We start from the raw sequence: 21,102 nt of genomic DNA, 5'->3' as shown, positions 1-21,102 counted from the left end.
GATTTTTAAAATAATAAATTATTATTATTATTATTTAACGAAAATAAATCAAACAATAGCAGACGACACGAAACGGAACGGGGGAAATATAATCCAACGTTGCCAAGCGTTGAGCTAGTACTACGTGATACAAATGAAAACTTAAATGGGCATTGATTTGACTGACGTTGGAGGGAGAGAACTTCCTTAAACAGGGTGTCTAACGGTCAGGGAAAGTCAGGGAAAAGTCAGGGAAATTTCTGTAAATTTCTACAAAAATTAAAATTTTTTGTGAATTTAAAAATGTTTTAATCTAAAAAAACTTTAATGGTTTTTATTACCATTTGTTACTACCATTAGAAATTAATTTATTGTTAAATATGTCAGTAACCATATTTTTGTCCAAAGAAAGCAGAAATAAGGTTATTAAAAAGTCAGGGAAAAATCAAAAAATGTCAGGGAAAAGTCAGGGAATTTTTTTCTCAATCTTTGTTACACACCCTGTTGAATAATTTAAACAATAAAGTTTATTTTATTACTTCATAATTTTCCAATTGCTTTGATTGAAGTTTATTTTGACAGTAGTAGAAATTTAAGAAAAAAGCACAGAAATAATTATGATAATAATTATAAATGTTTTTATTGATATTTAAAATCAATAATCAATTAATATAAGTTAAAATGACTATTTTAAGGATAACAAATACTGAACATTTGAAAGCGAAAGTAGAATTGATAAAATACTGTAAAGATTTATAATGTTCACCTTGACAATTCCATGATAGGATAACTATTAAAAAATTTTTCCAGATCACTTGACATATTTGCTTATTCCGTACAATGAAGACGATCCAAATAATTATTATCCACTATATTACCATATATGTAATCAAACTGTTAGGGCCACTAAACCCAGTATTATTTTTTCAATATCTTTTCAGAGGTAATTTGCTCACAAGCAATGATCCCTGAAATTGCTTTTATGATCCGAAAAAAATCACAGTACTTCCTCTATAATACAAAAGGCAATTGTGGGGTTCTCAATCATTTGAATAAGATGCAGTCCAGAAAAAAGTATATATAAAGGGTATAATATTTGAAATTGGATTTTGTTGTAAAATAAAATTCTCTTATTTAAAGAAAATTCATATTTTAAAAATTCGAAATTTTAATTTAATAAATGTTGAATCAATGTAAAATTATAAAAATAAAATCAATATATATTATTAGAATCCATTCTGCGTAGTGCGGGATGTAAGATAAATAAATAAATGGAATAGACGTAAAGTTTGTAGATAATTCATGCCACGAGCGATCTATCGCTCATCGACAATGGGTTGTCAACTAAACCAGCATGAGTTTAACGTACGCTCTTTGTTAGAAAGAAAAAATGTTTTTCTCCCTTTGGTGTTTTGTACCACGGTTTCCTTTCATCTTCTTCCCCTCTGTTGGGATTTCGGAATTTCAACAGGGGAAAAATTAGCTTCCCTCAGCTATCATAGAAAAATTGCCAAGTTTCTCAATATTCTAGAACTCGCAGAAATTCAAAATCCCAAGAGAAATATAACTTCTTTCTAAATTTGTTTTTTCACGTCATTAGTAGGAATGAATAGTAGTTATAAAAAATTATCCACAAAGGAGAAGTAAAACAAAACAAATTATAGATATTCAATAATAATTTTTGATTACGTTCAAATTTTTTACATTAAATAAAATTAATCAACGCAATTAGTAAATAATAAAAATAAGAAATAAATTTATTTTAATTATTATAAACATATGTAAATAGTATAAAGAAATTTTTTTTGCAACAATTGTAATACATTTGTTAATTTTTTGCAGATTTCTGAAAACAGCAGTTTGTCAGTAACCTTTTTAATAGTGGAAAACAATTTTAAAAGGGTTTAAAGAAAATTGAAAATTTATTTGCTCATGCGTTGAGAGAGGGACAATTACACTTGTGCCACTTGCGCAAAACGAAACGCGTCATGGAGGGATGGAGGAGGTGGTTTCAGTGAGTGCCGGCTTTGGATTTCCTAAAGCAGCTGAGAATTCAGTCGATGGTGAGCCTTTCAAGGCGATGGTTCTCGTTCTATGTCAACTTTCAAGTTTTCATAATATTTATATATCGTCGCGCTGTCAACTGCACTACGTACATTTTATTCATTCATCAGGATTTTCTTAACCTTATTTACAAGAAAATTGCGATCAAGAAGAAGATTTATTTTTTATTCAACCAATATGGATCGAAGCTCAAGGATTATGTTGAGAAAAATTATTCTCGATTTTTTATGTCTTATTATTGGTGAGTAAATATATGCAATATATTAATATATAGAAAAATTTCTTTAAATTTGCCTGCATTTCGTTTATGTAACTTTTGGCGCGAGTGTTTTTACTATCAGGAGGTATAGGAATGGGGAAAATCGATTACATATCATGAACATGACAGTATTTTATTTTTATTTTCTATTGTTGCAAAACATTTAAAATTATAATTTTTTTTTACTATTTACAATTCTTAAACAGTTTCAAAACAATTGTCCAGTTAATATTTTTATTTTTTACTTTATAAAAATTTTGTTATTTATGTAAATATATATTAATTAGATATTATTTTTTCTAAATTCAACTATATGGAGATAAATTCTGGAAAATGTAGTTTTATCATTCCATGCATGTATAATTGTAGGTTGGAGTCGTAAAATGTCACTTTGACAGATGCACGTTGTGCAATCTGCATGTGCATTATATTTTCCATATTTGTTTTGGTGTCTCACAATGAACAATGTTTACATTTACACATTGAGTAATTAATTTTCATATCTAATTTCGAGGAAGCGGGTGCATGAAAAATTAAAAATAAAAAAAAATAGTTATTAATTTCTGATACACTGATATATAAGGGTATTCTAAAGGAATTTTCAAGTATTCATACATATATAATTTAATGTAACTTTATGAAGTATTTATATTCTCAGTATTATTATCAATTCTAATCAAGCGTAATTAGAGAATTAATCATTCTGTAAGTCATGAAATTAATATCGAATATATAGTTATTTCAATTTTTAACAAACACATTTACTGCTCTCTATTTTCAGACAATGAATGAATTTATGATAGTTTTCATTTATTCTTAAAATATGTAATAAAAAAATGATGATGATAATAATAGGAATAATAACAAATATAAAATTAATAATAACAAAAATCATATTCATTTATGTATTATAAAAATGAAATTTAAATGATGAGTCAAATATTCGCAATTTTAATTCCAAAATTAAAAAATACGACTTTTTGTTTGATTTATATATCAACTTTCTGTCAGTCTGTCACTGGTTATTAGCTTCTCAAATATTAAGTAAACACTAGAAGTCTGCAAATAGGTTGTATGTAATATCTTTTTTTTTTTAAAGATGTAAACTTTTTTTTTTGTTTTCATTAACTCCGTAAACCATTTAAAATATGTTTCATATGTCAAATATTTTAGTCCATATAAACTCCTACGGAGGTCCATTAATATTTAATCTATTTTTATTTTTCTCTATTTTTGAAATTAATATTTTATAAATGAACTGTTTGAAAACATAAAAGTACAATTCTAATTTTTCTTGTTGAATCATACATTTTTTAAAGTTTTTGTTCCTTTAGAGTTGATTTAAAACACCTGTAAGAGAGACAGAAAAAATTTTTTTTAACAGAATCCAGCTGGACTTTTCGTATTATCTTATTTGTTCTCTGAAGCACACTTCTTAATGGATTTAATTGTACTTGCAAGTAGTAAATAATATTATCTATATGAGTATAATAGATAAGAATGTAAACTATAATTACTTTTTTCATTCTCTAAATTTCATTAAAAAGATATGTTAAAAAAATGTTAAATTCGTAATTTTTGAGAGTTATTGTTAATAATTTAATACTACTGTTGTTATTACTATTATCATTATCATCATTATCTTATTTTTGTTTTGTTAATTTAATTGATTTTTTTTAAATATATTTGAATAATATTTTTAAAAAATTTTCAAAAATAGAAATCAAAGAAGCAAAAGAGGAATTTTGATTCAAGAGAGAATTCATTGACATTATACATTCGTTGAACTATAAATTTCTTATAGAATCTTAGAGTGCAAATGGGTATTAATAATGTATCTGTCAATTGTAAAATTTACTATGCCATAATAGTTCAATTACGACTAAAGAAGTATAATAGCAATAATGAATAAAGCAAAGGGGTGAAAGTCCGGTCGAAGAACTTTTGATCAGACTAGTCATTAATGTGTGTAAATCAAAGTTTCAAACTAGCAGATCCTCTTCTTGAAAAGTCTTTGAAATGCTTTTTAAGCAATTTACGATCCATTTTCGTATATGGAATATATACGATGCATGAATATATCTATATGGATATATACCTATATATACCACGTTTCTTTGGCGCAACTCTTTACGGGCGTTTTGTCTCATGCCAATAATATATATATAACCAGATTCTTTCAGACTTAGTTGACCATAGAAGGAACAAGCCTTGTTCCTTGTTACATGGGTTTACATTTCCAACAATGTTAGGCATGACTTTCACGTAGGCGAAAATAATTATTATCGTTCTTTCTAGTGTTAAGTTACACTTTCTGGTAAATTAACTTCAACTGAAGGGTCGCGTGAATTCCCGGTAAACTAGAAATTAAATTTCTAACGATGTTGAAAATTATATAATGGCATTTTAAAATCAAAATTTGACTAACAAATTATTATATTTATATAATTAATATTTATTCTTTTTATTCTTCTAAATAAGGAAGAAATTAATAAACTAAAAACAATTATCGTTACAGTTCAAAGAATTTTTCGACCCAATATAGTATGAAAATAAAGGGAATTCAATTTTTATTATTAACATTTTTTTTTTATTAATATTTAAGACAATAGCACTTGTTTTTGAAACATTTATTATAATATATTATTTATTATTATTATTGTGTAACTTCATAAACATTTAATTAAAATTTATAGGCAGAAATTGTTTCATAATTTATATATTAAGTAAAAGTATTTGTAATAAAGCGCTTTGTTGCAATTTAATTATTCTAAACTTCTTTATTAATTTTACTTTTCGATATAATCGGCTTTATGCACTTTGAAAATTAATTTCTTGAAATTAACTTTTATCAGTGGTTGTCCTTGAATTGCCTAAAGCTTTTATCTCTGAAGTGTTCTCATTCAAAGATATATAATATATACGAAAGAAGTCATTCATATGTAAATTTAGAAAGACTATCATGCTCCAGTTACAGGTGTAGAGTATACGGAGAATACTATACAAAAAAAATTCCAAAGGAAATCTAAAGGACGATGACTATTGTTCACTTTGGACATTACAAATACTTTTAATGGGAGGGCCTTTTAAAAATAATTATCTAATTTCTTAAGAAAAAAAACATAATGAATAAATACTTTTAATCAATTCTTTGTCTAACTTTTGCAAAATTTTTATTCGTTTTCTAAAAAAAAAAAATAATTTTTGATATTTTTTACAATAATGGAAATTATATTAATTTTCCTTTCGAATAAAAAAAATAGCAATTAAAAAGTTTTTAAGTAGAAAATTTGCTATTTAACATTAAAATCATGTTAATAATATTTAATTGAATTCCGTACACGTTTTATTATAGAAGATACATATTTATGAATAAAATTGTTACGTTATAGCCAGTTACATGTTTGCAATTTTGTATGAGTTCATCGTATAGGTATAGGAACAATGTCCATGAAATGGTTAAGCGTCTATTAAAGTCTGTGATTAGCCATTAAATTCTTTCTCTTTTCAATCCTTGAACGCATTTTAGTTTCATTTGTCCATCGTTAATTTTTTTAATTATAATTTGAGAAAAAAAAAGGAAGAAAATTATTTCTATTGAAATAATTCAAATAAAATTTATTTTCACGAAATAGTTTCCTAATAATTGCTAAATAATTTTTTTTATTATTATAAAAATTAGAAGATTATAGTGGAATGTATACAAATAATATAAAACTTGCACAAAAGTTTAAACAGTGGAGAAATAAATAATATATAATATGAAATTCGGATGAAATCAATATATATATCTTTACATTTGTAATATACGAGTTTGGATCGAAATGATTTTAATACGAGTTATTGAAGTATATGGAGATTTATGTAGGTTTACTTACAACTGGTTTTCCCTTTTGATAAAGTCTTAATTAAATGGCAGATCCGAAGGAGTGCAATGGATATGTTAACGGTTAAGATGAATGCAAATGAGGCTTATATGAATTCGTTGATTAATTGAGAGTTAAGAGCATCAAGTTTCCTTTATTTTTATTTACACTCACGGATTTTTTTTTTTAACGTATTTAATTTATGTTCTATAAATTGAAACACATGTTTGCATCAGTCAATTTGAAAAATGAGTTATTTTTTATTAGGAAAATTTTGTTATTTATAATAATTAATTTTTATCGACAACAAAATAATTGTTTTTGAGTTTTTATTTATGTAAATTGAATTATTGGGTAAATATTGGATGTATATATTATTGGCAAATTTGCTTTTTCATATTTACTTAATAATTCTCACTTAAATAAAATTTGTACCTGGAAGTCATTGCTTCACAGGAATGTGAAATATTCGTGAATTTCTAAAATTGTAGTATACAACAAAAATGTAAACCATTGAATGTACATATAGAAGACATGAGGAAACGAAGGAAATTCAATCACTGCACGTTAAGCATGTCAAGGCAAAACCAAATAGTGTGGATGCGTCAAGCAAGTGCTTATTGCTTCTGCCTTGTTTAATTTATTATTCCTCACATGCATATCTTAGTAAATAAAATTAAAAAAAATTAAAATTAATTAAAAAACTGCTAGATGAATATTTTTCAAATAATTTCTAATATTTTTTTTTTTTGTTTACTTTCTTTAGATTTTTGTGTAATTTCTATTTATTTATTTATTATTTGTATAATTAGTTTTTTCCACTTTTATTTAATTTTTCTTTTTTATGAAAATATTATTGAATATTACATATTGTTTTCGTGACAATTTCCGGATCGTTTGCACTTCTAAGGATGTGAACAACCCATTTACACTTAATGCCTTGTATAGTTTAATCCGAGACTAATTGAAATTTCCGTTATCTTGATGTGAGTGGTGAACTAATTGTGGTCTATTCGCGATCTGAGCCATTAATAGGAGACTTAACTCTTCTTGGGAGTAATGCTCTTTCTAAGTCTTAGAAGAATTTCAAAAATAGTTTTAGACAAATCAAATATAATAATATTTTCACAATCATAATTCCGGGGGATTATATATTTTTTTTCCTTGTTTATGAATCTTCCAAAAATATACATGACAATCCTGGAATTATATATTATGCGATAATTTATTATGAAACTTTATTGAATAATAAAAGGGTGATGAAAATAGACAAATTTTTCATATTATATTTTTTTAATATTAATTAATTTAATGAAAAATTTAGAAATATATGGACATTTTGAATTGTGATTTTTGTTAATTTTCAAAATACTTAAAAGCTTTTGACGCGATAATAAATTGAAAATAATTTGGAGTTTAGTAGTATAAGTCTGGCGAAACCTGTTATCGCGTGAGATACACTAATTTAAATTTGGAAATAATCACACAGCAATTTTGCACGGTCTGTCGAGTGGAGGATCCATCAAATCATATGAGAGCCTCCGAATAACGTTTAAGACATTTTATTCTCTTCTCACGTGAGAGAACACTTCTTTTCTAAATTCGAAAAAAAAACTGACCACATAAAATTAGTCAGACAATAACTAGATATTTTGCTGTCAAAAGAAGCGTTTTGGAAATATATATGGTGGTTGCAATATAATATTGTTATACCAATCGAATAATATTTGATTGCAATGATGAAAGTACATTTTGAATGTAAATCACTAGGGTTTTTTTTTTTTTAATATGAAAAAAATTCAACTGCATAATACGCATGGGTCTATATATATATAAATAAAATTAGCACTTATAAATATTCTAAAACTATCTCAATCTTATCGGGGGAAAATACTGCGGAGTTATTTTTAAAAAAAAATCGGAAACCAGTTTATATGTTGATCTTTTTCGAGATTTAAGGGGGAAATGAAACTTCTGTTTAATGCAGGGAAAATTGCACAGTCTTTGAAAACAAGGAATGTGGTTGGGTAATACAATAAATTTACCTACCACCAGAGGCATTGAACCTGCTCTAAAGACGTATAATCAACCTTCCCTCTATACTATTTTCTCTTTGTAATAGTTACATTCTAATATATTTGTTAGTTTCATGTTGCGTGAAAATTGGATGTTCTTTTTTTAGATCGTAATCTCTGCTATAAAAAAAAATTATTGGTCATAGTCTTGTATATGTGATATAATCAGAGTCATGGCTAGATGATGGGGAACCAAAAGAGGTAATTTTTCACTCTATATTGAGGGACTCATCGTCAACTATCTCCATATTTACACTACATATACCTCCCCCTTTTATTCCGGTTATGCCGGTCTTCATTTTTCATTAAACGTCATCGACTTTGATGAATCGGTTTTTTTTTTAATTTTCATATTCATAAATTCCATGGCTCATATCTTGGCAGGAAAAAATAATCGCGGATATCAATTTATGATCTCAAAAAGAGTATATTGTAATATTTAGATTCATTGAGTTGTCTAACTGTATCAACAGCAGAATATTTGTTACTGAATTATTTCTTAATCTTTGTATAACAAAAAATCAGATTTAGAGAAAAAAAAATTGTTTTTTATTTTAAAACAATGGTAGTTTCAAAGGATAATTATTTCAATTATTTATTACACATATGGTGAAGGAAACAATGAAATATTTAAATAATTTATTTTATTGCTTATAATTATATTTATATTAATTAACATTCTTTTTTTATTTTCAGTTGGACTATTCGCCTTGGTGTTTTACCTTTTTGGCAAACCATATAAAAGGGGATTTTTCTGCAATGATGAATCATTGAACCACCCATTCCAAGATTCTACAGTCACGAGTCCAATGCTGTATGTTATTGGCGTTTTACTTCCCGTTTCCACGGTGAGTCACTTTACTTTTTAAATTACATTGATTGCCATTCACCTACACCAATGATTCATTTTATTACTATATAGTTTCACAAGTTGACTTTTCAAATTATCAATCGTTTGATAAATTTCAATTTATCACTTTATGTCACTGGGACAGTAAATATTATAAAACTATGAATTCTTGAAATAAACATAATATAAAGAATATATATTTTATATTGACAACGCAATTTTTGATTCTTTTTCATTTTTTTTTTTCATCTCTGATTTACAGAAATTATGTTTTTGTCTGAATCATTTAATGATTAAGAATAAAAGATTTTTTTTTTTTTTTGAAAATTAAATTTCAATTTTAAATTATACTGAACCATGAATTTTGAATTGAAGATCAATTTTGAAATTATTTAGTTATTTATAAAGAATGTCAAAAATCCATGTGTGTTCTAATTATATTCTATATTGTAGACTATGACAAAATTTCTATTTTTAACTTTTGAAACAACCGACTTATAAAGGTGTCATAGATTACAATTTTTTAATTAAAAATAATTTAAAATTAGTAATAATTATTTATTATTATTTTTAAAATATTAAAAATTAATTATTACTAATTAATGTCATTGTAGACAAATATGAAATTAAATTCCTATATTAAAAAGTAAGTTTAGAAAAAGGGAAATTAAAATACATAATTAAATTATATTTAATCGATTTATTGTTACAAAAAATTAAAAGAATAGCTTTCAAGTTAATCGTCTGACCCTGAGGGTTCAATTTGTTTAGTTTAGACAAACAAAAAGTTAATTCACTTTGAAGGTTTTTTTTTTTTTTTGGTAGAAAAACTAATATTGATAGATTATTTCTCAACAATAAAAGTTTGATAAGAATATAATGACGTAAATGTAAATTTAAAATAGAATAAAAGATTAAAAAGAACGACAAAAAAAAGAAATAAAAGAAAAATTAAAGAATACAAATACGTGTCTATGCATTTAAAAATTGTGATAACATTTAATCACCTACATTTAATAGTCACACGTCTCTTGCAAATAATATTTTCATTCTTAATATTTTACTTGAAAACTATAAATTTGAAATAATTAAAAATTAAATATATATATATTTAATTTGTTTGTTAATATATTTTCAATTTATAATTAATTTGAAATCATTTAAAATTAATTCAAATGTTTATTTTCTTTTTGCGTTTACTTTAAGATATATTAATTTTTTCATTGCCTTTTTGAAAGCACTTAAATCTTTTATTTGATCAGTAGCTGTCATTTTTCGTACTAATCAGCACGTGGTCCATATAAATATGAGGGTTCTTGAACTGCTTTAGCCTTTTTTTTAGCTGTATGCACTTGACTTTTTTTTATTTTCACAACTTTTTTATTATTATTCAAATTTACAGTAATAGCCTGAAATAAGCTATAATATTTATAATAATTTAATTCGTATTATGCTTTTTAAGTCTGATTTTAAAGAAATTATTACGATTAGGTATGTAATTAAAATTATTTTCTTTTTTAAAATTATATTGCTTCAGGTGTTGAAACATGATTCAGTTTCAATTTATATCTTTTTATCGAAAAACTTTACGTTACCTGAAATAAATGTTTCTTCACTTTAACTTTTCTGATTCGATAAGTAGATTTCTTTACTGTAGATATTCGCTGATATGGGATTTCTTTCTCTTTTGTAATTTAAAGTTAGTTTCTTCCTGTTGTTCGTTATTTCGTTTTTACTTGTAATATATTTTTGCTTTTTATATTATTTTATTTTTAAAACAATTTTTACTTTTTGTAGAATTTCATTATTATATACTTTTATCGACAGTTATTTCCTTTTTTTGTTTGAGTTTAATTCTATTTTCAAGGTAATTGCAAGTATTAAGAATTTTTTTTTTTTTTTTGTATTTTTTTTTAGGTATTGTTAAGGAGGTCAAAAATGTATATAATTTCAGATAACTGCGCAAAAAGAATATTTTCAATGATGCGCACGATGTGAGATACTGATGCTGGATATATCTGAAAGGAACTCGTGATCATTGATATAACCCAAGGGGGAGACTGCGAACCCTACCTGCCCCTCTTTTATAGTTGTTACACAGCGCCTATATCTCCTGCAAGTTAACTGTGCACGTGCAACTGGTATTTTTGCTTTCTTTCAGTTCCTCTTTCGAGACAAAAAAGAGGGCTCAATTCTTTTATTTGCATCCTTCTTGGCTCCTTTTCTTCTTCAACTCTTTCTACTTATTGCTAGCCCTGTTAGATGATGCCCCCTCGTGAAATTCGAGTTATCGCTGTCACCGCAGGGCTTCATAAGAGCGAATCTAATTTGCAGACAGAGCATAAAAATCACTATGTCGTTTATATTTATAACATAGACGAAAAATTAGAGAGTGAGTCTTACAAAAAAAAAAAAAAAAAAAAAAAAAAAGTGAGGAGACAAAACTCGAACCTGATTTCAATTATTTTGCTCGCATTGAAATTGTTACAAAAAAATATTATTTTTATTTTATTCTCGAAATTGTACATAAGGAAAGGACAAAGAAAATTTCTTTAGGAATTATTTATCTTTGAAATCTTTCAAATCTCGATCGAGATGAATGCTTTTATTAGATAAATAAAGGGAGTTCTAAGTAACCATGAAGTGATGATTTTAGAATGGTATAAAATTTCTTCACACTTCAATATATTCTTAATTTGAATAATACAATTTTTAAGATTTCTACCTGACGTGAAAAAAAAAATTGGACAATATTTACCAGGAATTGTAATTATTTTTCAATTTTTAGTATACTTGAGGATTTTTTTAAGCTCTTCATTGAAAGGATATATTCTTTAAAAAAGAAAAATTTTATGCCTAAATAAATCTTTTTTACTTTTTCTGAAAAAAAAAAAATTTTCTTTTAGAAAATTTCCTCTTTGTGAAAAAATAAAACCTTTAGTTTGATTTTCGAAACTTTTTATATTATCTTTATGTGTTAAAAAGCTATAAAATGAGGAAAAGTTTAGAAGGTATTTTTTTCTAATCTAAAAATGAGCTCGAAATCTCATATAAAACATACGAGAATGTTTAGAAAAAAAAAAAAAAATTCCAATGATCATGATAAATTGTGGTTTTTGAAGTTTTTCTAAATTAAGAAAATATTAAATTAACTTTATAATTTATGTTAAATTTTTGTATTAGTAGATATATACTTTAATTTATAGTTTTGATTATCAAAATATATTTTAAGAATATTTCAAAAAATATTAATTTAATCTATTAAAATATAAAAAATATAAATTAAAAAGATGTTGTTGATTCAATGCAAAGACAGTCAACAATTCATTATGTATACAAAAAGAAAGATTTCATATTCAAATTGAAAAATATCTAGAACAACTCGAAAGTTCCCTTTTTGTATTTATGCCTAAAATGGTCCAAAAGCCGGTCTCGGATTCCTGACGTTAGAGTTTCTCTTTATATTTCTGCCAAGAAAAAAAATTGAGATAAATGTGGCGAGTTCTTATAAAGCGATGTTGGTTTAAAGATTGGAAAAGGTGCTCTGCTTTTCTCGGTTAAGTTACCTTTTTTTTTTTAAAAAAAAAAAAAAAAAAAACTTCCTGAAATCGTCCCTGGCCATACATGTGTGTATTTGAAGGGGCTGAAAAAAAATGAAGATCTCCCCGATATTTCCTTTGAAGGATCCAGGTAAATAAATATACCTGTAATATATAGCAGTGTGTGTTAGTTGAAATACGATGTGAGGAATGACTGCAAGAATGAAAAATGGGAAGTGTGGAGATGCCGCGTAGTGGAGTGGCGATCTGAGGTAGTTCTGAGCACTGAAGTTAAAAAGAGGAAGGAAAAAAAAAGGAATAAAAGGATCTATCACCTGTTTAAACATCATGTGAGATATACAGCTATAAAAGCTCGTGTGGTGTCAACACACTTTGGAATAATGTTTAAAGATAGTTGAATACTTGTTATGTAAAACCGAGCAAATCCGATATGGCTAATCAAACGCTTTGAGAAGGAAGTAACATGAAATCCAAGATTCAAGATAAAATGGTCAATTTCTATGATAAATGTTCATGATAATAGAATTTTCATATATGCAAATATGAATAATACGAAACTGACTTGTCATTTCTTTGATGATGCACATGACCCAGAATATTATTATATTAAATCATTTCTATAATAGATATTTTTTTAATATTTATTATAAATATTTAAATGGGGGATATATCATTTCGCTGGAATTTATAAAAAATATCGAGAGATTACTGATGAAGAGTGTAAAAAATTATATAAAATATGATTTATGTTTCAGATGATGACGGCTGAATATCTTCATGCGAGAAATACTGGTCAGCAGTCTAAGGTATTGCTAGGATTTAATATTCCTGCATGGGTGTGGACTTCCTACTGTAAGGTGAGAGCATATTTTCTTTTATTTTATAATTTTAAACAGTATTATAATTTTATGTTTCTGGAAAAAATTAATTTTAATTTTTTATTACATTTTAAGATATCGCTTAACTAAATAAATAGAAGTTGATAAAGATAACATAAATTTGGTACAAATCATTATTATTATTATTCGATATTTGAAAGAAATGTATGTCGATCGAAAATTGAAAACATTAAGACGCCCCAATTTGATATATACTTTTATCTATTGGTATATATGTATACATTATTCAAATATTTGTAGATTGGATTATTTGGTTTTGGAGCATTTGCTACGATATTAACAACGGATGTTGGAAAATATACGATTGGACGTCTAAGACCTCATTTCATGAAAGTTTGCATGCCCAGCATCAATTGTTCTCTTCCGGAAAATCAACACAGATATATTGAAGATTTCGTTTGTACTGCAAGAGATCTATCGCCAAAAATGAGCAAAGAATTGCGGTATGTTTATTTAATTCCATTATTTTTTAAACAAAAAAAAAAAAGAAAATTTGTTTTTATACAACAAATGATATAAAAAATGTTTTTCCCAGTTTCAAATGGTAGAAAAATATGTAGAATATATTATAAGATTTTTAGCTACTTGCAAATTATACTTTCTCTGAGTTCCGAGTGTAAGTTTCTTGACATTTCTGTTGCAATATAATCAGGATAGCTTTCATTGTATTATTCTCAGCTTTCCTATTTTTATTTATTTTTTTTTTAAAGCTGATTGTCTTGTCACAATGAAAGATATTTATATCTCATTGTGGGCCGACTACCATTTCGAAATAGGCTTTCACAATTGTAACCCAATTAAAATAAGTTTCTGGGTTTTCTTCTCAATCACTATTTATATATACAAATCTTTTAATTCCGGGTCTTCACAATTTTTTTGTCCGTTTTAATTTAACTTTTTAGTGAAACAAACATTCAATTTCTTTTTTTTTTATTTTTTTCACAAAAAATATATTTCTTTAAAAAAAAGAATTTCATATAATAATTCAATTATTATATTATTTTTTTTTACTATTTTCTAATTTGCAATTGTTTATATTCTATAATGGAATAATTCTTGGTAGAAAGGATAGAGTCAATTATTATTTGTAAGTGAACTAGGCAAGAGTTCCTTGGCTTAGATTGCAAGATTTTATTTTGGAAAAATTCTGTGGTTATGAGGTTTTAAGTGGTCTCAAGCGGTACTTTGCGCATTGTTCTTTCTCGAACAAAATATAGTCTCGATTTTCTTATGGTTATATGACAGACAAATTGGATATATGCTGAATTTATTTATTGTATTTTTTTTTTATTATTTTTTTAAAAAGTAATTTACCTCATTTTGTTTATGTATTTTTTTTTTCATTATGTAAGAGATTGTAAAATTACCTATACATACTGATAAGAGCGTTGTCAGATAACTTGATTATTATACTGGTGTGAATATAAAACGCTGGAAAATGAACAACATAAACAGGTTCGCACATTTCTTCTATATACCAAAGGAACAATAAAAAAAAAATCAAACAATAGTATTTTTGCGTGAATAAAATTCCCGTTCTATAAGCAGGCGGATGTTCTATTGTTAAGGGACAAATTATAGCAATGAACCTCTCTTGCTGTGACCTTTATTTAATTGAATTTTAATTAAATAAAAACAAAATTCAATAAAATTGGAAATTTTTTACTGATTAAAGTATACATTTTGAGATTTTTTATAACTATGAATATAAATTATTATATTTTTTAAAATTTAATAACTATACATTAGATATTAAAATTGAGTAATTTTATTTCCTATCAGTTTAACCCGTTATGTTACTTTTTTATATATATATTCAAACGTTTACAGATTTTATGGAGAAAAAATTATTTATCACTCGATTATTTTAATCATTTCGGCAGATATATTAAAGTAATTTATAATAGAGACAATAATTTTGACGATTGATTAAGAAATTTTATTTTCTTCAGCGCGACTTTTATGAAGTAAATTTGTAAATTTTTTGTTTCATAAATAATATAATTCCAATGGATATTTTTGTTTTTTAATCTTATTTTTACATTAAATTTTTTCTTTTTAAAAATATCAAAACCCATAACCATTATTTCTTTCCGGCTTGAAATGAGCTTCATGGAAGTATAATAATCGTCGATAAGATACAGTAAGAGAATTCAATGTTATTCGCCAAGTGTTTCATTCACATTGTTGTTTAAAATCAAAACGAAGACACTATCAGTATATGATGCGTCGTTATTGTTTTCCACAGCAAATAATTTCTCTTTCAATTTCATGCCGCCCATTATAAATTATATATCGAGAAAATCGAGAAAAACAGACAGATGTAATTTTTCATTTCATAAAATGAAACTAAAGTCCATGATAATTTTTTTTCTTAAATTATAAAAGTATAAATTTGACACTGTAAATAATAAAGAGTTTAGCGAAATTCTTATTTCAGAAAAAAAAGCCTGTGGCGAAATATTTAATCTGGAAGATTAATCTATTCCTAGATATACTTTAATCGGCGCTCTATATCAAAGTAGCGGACTAAAGTGGTAAAAAATATGGACCCTTTTAGAAGCTGGCGCCTTAGGTACTTGAAGTTATCTATCTAGGGTCACTCTCGCCATATATACCGGGACAGTTCTATACATAGAAACATTTGAAGAATTGGCGATAAAACCTACAGAGAATTCATTCATTCATTCATTCATTTGCCTCTGTTTCTCCTTCCTCTTTCTGTGGCTTCCTCTCTTTCGTTCTAACTCGAGAAAAAGAAAAAGACAGGGATAAAAAAATCAGGTTAGCAGAGGGCCAAAGTCTTTTTTCCCCGCTCGTTTCATTTATTTAGTTGAAAAAAAAAAAAAAAATTGTTTCGAGAAGCAAAACCAGTCGTCTTGAAACTTATATATTTTTTGAAGACAAGTCTTGACTTTGTGACTATGCCCGCCACATGTTTTGATGAAACCACACCACTCCTCTTTCCAAAATGAATTAGCATAAATTTTCAAATCTACTTCATATTTCACTATACATTTTAATCTTTTTCTCACTTTTTTTTTATTTGTTTTTTCTTATTTCCGTCGGTTTTAAACTTTTCAATTCCCTCAGCTCCAAGTATATATAAATTTCAATTGTTAATTTATCGCATGTTTTTTAAGATGTTGAAAAAAATGGAAATATTATTTTCAAATGGAAATGATAATGAAGTGGGTTTCAGGAAGTTGTAATTTCTCTCTCCAATGTTAATAATTGAATTCGAGAGAAATCCAATTTGCTGTTTTATTATTATTTGGTTTTATTTTGAAATAGACATTCCTTCGATTGCAATAAACTATCCAGGAGAAGATGTACTTTCTGATTATTATTATATTTTCTATATAGAAATTATTGCCGATTTCCATAATAGCTACAAGGGGATATTAAATTTATGAGAAGGATAGGCAAATTAGGATTCTATGGAATAGAAAATTTTTTTGTTCATTATTATTTTGTTGATAATACCATTTGAAACTATTTAAATATTTTTTGTGTTTGATTCATACACTGAAAAAAATTTTTTTTTAATTCAAATAATAATAAATAAAAATAATAATTCTATAACTGATTATTATTGAATTAAATAATTTTGTTCAGTGTAAAATTAATTTTACTTGAAATGAAATATGAAACGGGTCAAAAAGATAATTGGTGAGTAAGCTATAAAACGAAATTTAGAATTGAAAAAGAATATAGAGTGCTTTTAAATGAATAATTTGAGACACCTACTCATCATTTTTAATGGTTTTATGTTCATGATTCAAATTAAAGACTGTCAAAAGCGATTGACTTCGATAAAGTAACATCCCAGTATTTATCGCAAATAAATCGTTCGGTCCCCTTTCTGAAAGATATTTCGAATTTCTTTTTTTTATGTCTTTTTGGAATGAGAATGGTGGTAATTTGAGTGATGTACTTGAAACATAATCTGATTTTTGTTTGACTTATAAATGCAATTTATTTGACAACATACGATTGATCATTTCAGATTATCTTTTCCATCGGGCCATTCATCCTTCTCATTCTATGCTATGGTTTATCTTGTGGTAAGTTTCTTTTTCTTTTTTCTTAAAAATCTTGAACACCTTGTATATACATATTGTGAGTGTAAATGAGTGAGCATATGGCGATACTACATTCTAACTGTACTATTAACAAGGAATTTTTATGAATTTCTTGACTTTTTTTTTTTTAATAAATTACACAAATCTCATTTCCATAATCGAGTTGTTTAAAAAAAAATTCTCTGACTAGAGTATAAATAATAATAATTTTATGGAGAGTAAAAATTTGTTTTGGTAAATGAAATTTTGCAGTGATTCGTGGATTTGGCTGATTTACCTTATTTGACATGAGTGAAAGTTTATTTTGTGACCTTCTTTTATTCTGAGTCAGAGGAAGGTTTAATGTTGAACTTTGCATTCTTAGTTGCAATCAGACGAAAAGAACCTTGAAGAGAAGTGTTCAATGAATTTAGAACCAGATTGCTTGAGAATTCATTAGCAGCTGTTCCTTTCTTCTCATTGAGCTGTAAACATCTACCAATGTCTTTTTTTTTGCATTCCATCTGCAATTTATTAAAATCCCTTTAATTGTGTATTATAATAATACTGAATATTACTATTATCAAAATAATTTAATTTGATTGTTTTCTTTTCAGTTGTACCTAGAATTGAGATTCACATGGAAGGGTAGTAAATTATTGAAGAATGTTCTTCAATTTATCTGTTTATTAGCGGCCTGGTTCACTGCATTAACCAGAGTTTCTAACTACAAACATCATTGGAGTGATGTTCTTGCTGGTTCTGTTCTTGGAACTGTAATTGCAGTGATAGTAGTAAGAATTTAAATAAAATTTTACTTTTTTATTATTACTTTTTCTCGTTATTATTTTTTTTTTAATAAATTAAATTAATAATTATTTGCATTTTTACACATATATATTACAATTTTTTTTTTAAATTAGAATAAATTTATTTTAACTAATTCAATTAAAATTTTTTTTAAATAAAAAATATTGAATTGAAAAGAAATGAAATATTTAAAAAAAAAAATAAAATATAAAATTCTTTTCAGGCATTCAATGTAGCAGATCTCTTCAAGGAAAGGAGAACTAGTACTGAGAAGCTTCACCCGGCCGAATACGAAGTGGAAGATGGGACACAGGTGAATAATGGCACATCGAATCGTGTCTGTTGACCTAACGAGCTCGCTCTCCGCTTGTTGCCAGCAACACAATCGTGATGCATTTTCAGATGATTTTTAACGAAGTAGTATCGCGATTTGAAGTTTTGAAAAGTTTTATCAAATTTTTCAATAACTTGTAGTTAATGCTTCTGGCAATTTTTCAAAAGAAAAAAAAAAAAATTCACCATCGACTCCTGGATCATCGTTTATAACATCTACTATATTTTGGAACACATTTCATCACTGATATCTATTAGTAGGATCATCGACGCTTTTTTTTTTTTTTTTTTTAATTCGTGTCCTTGTCTTCTTCCATTGTGTTCCGTTTTCATTATTTCACGAATTCTACTTTTTAAAATGTTCGCAAATTACATTAATTTGGCAATTTTTATAATAAAATTATAAAACTTGCAAAGAAATATAAAAATAATTGATTAAATTTTAATTATATAAAATATAATACATAATAATGGTGAATACTTTGAAAACTTAAAAATTGAATTTAATACGAATTCAAGAAAAAGAAACTAAAGTTTAATCAGTTGTTTAAATTCGCATAATTTGGTAATTGTAAAAAGTGGAATTCGAAGGCTATTTTCTAGGATTCTATATGTTTTATTTTGTGCACGTGTTGTGAAACAATGAAAGTATTAGATTTACATAGTGATGAACGAATACAAATCGGAGGGCGATAGTAGAAACTGTGATCAATTATTCTTTAAGAGAATATTTCCATTATACTGAATCTACGGAGCACAGACACTCCCGAAATCATTATAAAGCTTTACGTTGTATTTAATTTTTCTTACTGATTATAATAATAGGTTGAGTTCATTAAGGTGCTATTTTTAAATGGTTCTTGTTTTTAAATGATAATTGAAATTAGGTGTTACTTATTTCTTTCTTTTTTACATTTACTTATGTAAATACTTTAAAGGATATATTATTAAATTGTTTTTGTTTATTTTATTATTTATTTTTTTTTATCTTCATTATATTTTCCCGTATACTTAGCACTCTTTATGGTAAAATCAAAATTTAAAAAATTTTAAAGATCTGAAGATAAATATATTAAAGAAAAAAATTAAATCGTACACACAATAATTATTGGTAACAATTTTTGACTGCGATTTTGGTGTAACTGTGCTTCGCATCTAGATATTTAAAAATAAGAGCAGCGAAACCCGGTTTTAAATTTTATAATATAAGTATTTTTAAAAATCTAGACGACTGTGAAATCGACTATTTTCTGTCGATCACGGGAAAAAAAATGAATACTTGAAACGAATTTATTTATTTGATATAAGTAAGAAATTATAAAAGCTTTAGATCTGGTTTATGTTCCAGTAGACAGTGCGCTTTATTTATTGTTTCTTCATTATAGAAACATTTTGTGTTTGAACATATCATTTGTCGTCAAAATGTCTTAGTTTCAACTATCGTGTTGGCTTTCTTAGAGGAACATGGGTCAGCTTTAAAAATATATATATATATATATATATAATATACATATATTTATATTCACGTATTTAATTACGTGGATTTTTAGATCTAGAATTGTATTTATTTTAACAGGATATTAATTGAAAAAAAGTTTCTTAAAATTTGAATGATATTAATTCTTTGTTATTATTATTATTGTAATGTATAATATTCCAATTGTGATTCGTAAATATAATATTTGCGGTACACATTTAAAAAAAAAGAACTGCATGGGTCTTATTGCACTCAATTTCTATAAGTTTTCACCAGTACAAATAAATAACGATGGCAATAAATTTGTTTTGGTTGTAACAACCATAATCTACTGCAAATATTGCAGTTGTACAATTTTAAATGACAGTAAACAGAATTATAGTACTTTAAAAATTGTGGTTTTTTCTTAGATTCATTTTAGAAATTTCGTAATTATTTATTTTCAGATATTACTTATTTCTTTAATTTATTATTTATTCACACTTTTATTTATTTTAATCACAAAAATTATGTAGTTGTTGTTTTATGTGCATATTTTCCGCTTTTAGAATAATTCATTTAGAAATACATTTTTTCATTTCATTATTTAAAGTTTTGAAAGATTATTTAAAATTTATTTATTTACCTATTTTTTAAATTAACTTCCAGAATGAAGTAAATCCTTTACCACTAACGGAATCTGCCCACTATGGAGGAATTAATAATGGATATAGCAGATGTCTAAGCTGACAAATTTTAATTAATTAAAATCTTAATTTTAATCTTCGAATCTTGTACATATTTTCCATTAAAATAATAGGAATAAAGTTATAATCATTTAATGTAATTTTAAAATGTTTATTTTTATTTATATTTCTATTGCAAAC

The 21,102-nt window shown here is 25.8% G+C and overlaps 1 protein-coding gene across 1 annotated transcript; it reads left to right on the top strand.

Moving 5' to 3' along the window:
* Nucleotides 1–1,975: 1,975 nt before the first annotated feature.
* Nucleotides 1,976–21,062, top strand: LOC127288030 (putative phosphatidate phosphatase). The gene is made up of 8 exons (XM_051315226.1): nucleotides 1,976–2,284; nucleotides 8,940–9,091; nucleotides 13,409–13,510; nucleotides 13,793–13,995; nucleotides 17,562–17,619; nucleotides 18,234–18,410; nucleotides 18,650–18,739; nucleotides 20,885–21,062. The coding sequence occupies exons 1-8, from the start codon at nucleotides 2,221–2,223 to the stop codon at nucleotides 20,963–20,965; spliced, it is 927 nt and encodes a 308-aa protein (XP_051171183.1). The 5' UTR covers nucleotides 1,976–2,220; the 3' UTR covers nucleotides 20,966–21,062.
* Nucleotides 21,063–21,102: the final 40 nt, after the last annotated feature.

The sequence above is a fragment of the Leptopilina boulardi genome, unplaced genomic scaffold (assembly GCF_019393585.1).
Source record: "Leptopilina boulardi isolate dan_hultmark-lab unplaced genomic scaffold, ZJU_Lbou_2.1 LbouV2_38, whole genome shotgun sequence".
In the NCBI taxonomy this organism is placed as follows: domain Eukaryota; kingdom Metazoa; phylum Arthropoda; class Insecta; order Hymenoptera; family Figitidae; genus Leptopilina; species Leptopilina boulardi.
This window is presented reverse-complemented; position numbering and strand designations above follow the sequence as displayed.

Coding starts and splice junctions, on each gene's coding strand:
- LOC127288030 (XM_051315226.1), top strand. CDS start 2,221: ATGGATCGAAGCTCAAGGATTATGTTGAGAAAAATTATTCTCGATTTT. Junction 2,285..8,939: donor TTTTTTATGTCTTATTATTG/GTGAGTAAATAT, acceptor TTTTATTTTCAG/TTGGACTATTCGCCTTGGTG. Junction 13,511..13,792: donor TGTGGACTTCCTACTGTAAG/GTGAGAGCATAT, acceptor AAATATTTGTAG/ATTGGATTATTTGGTTTTGG.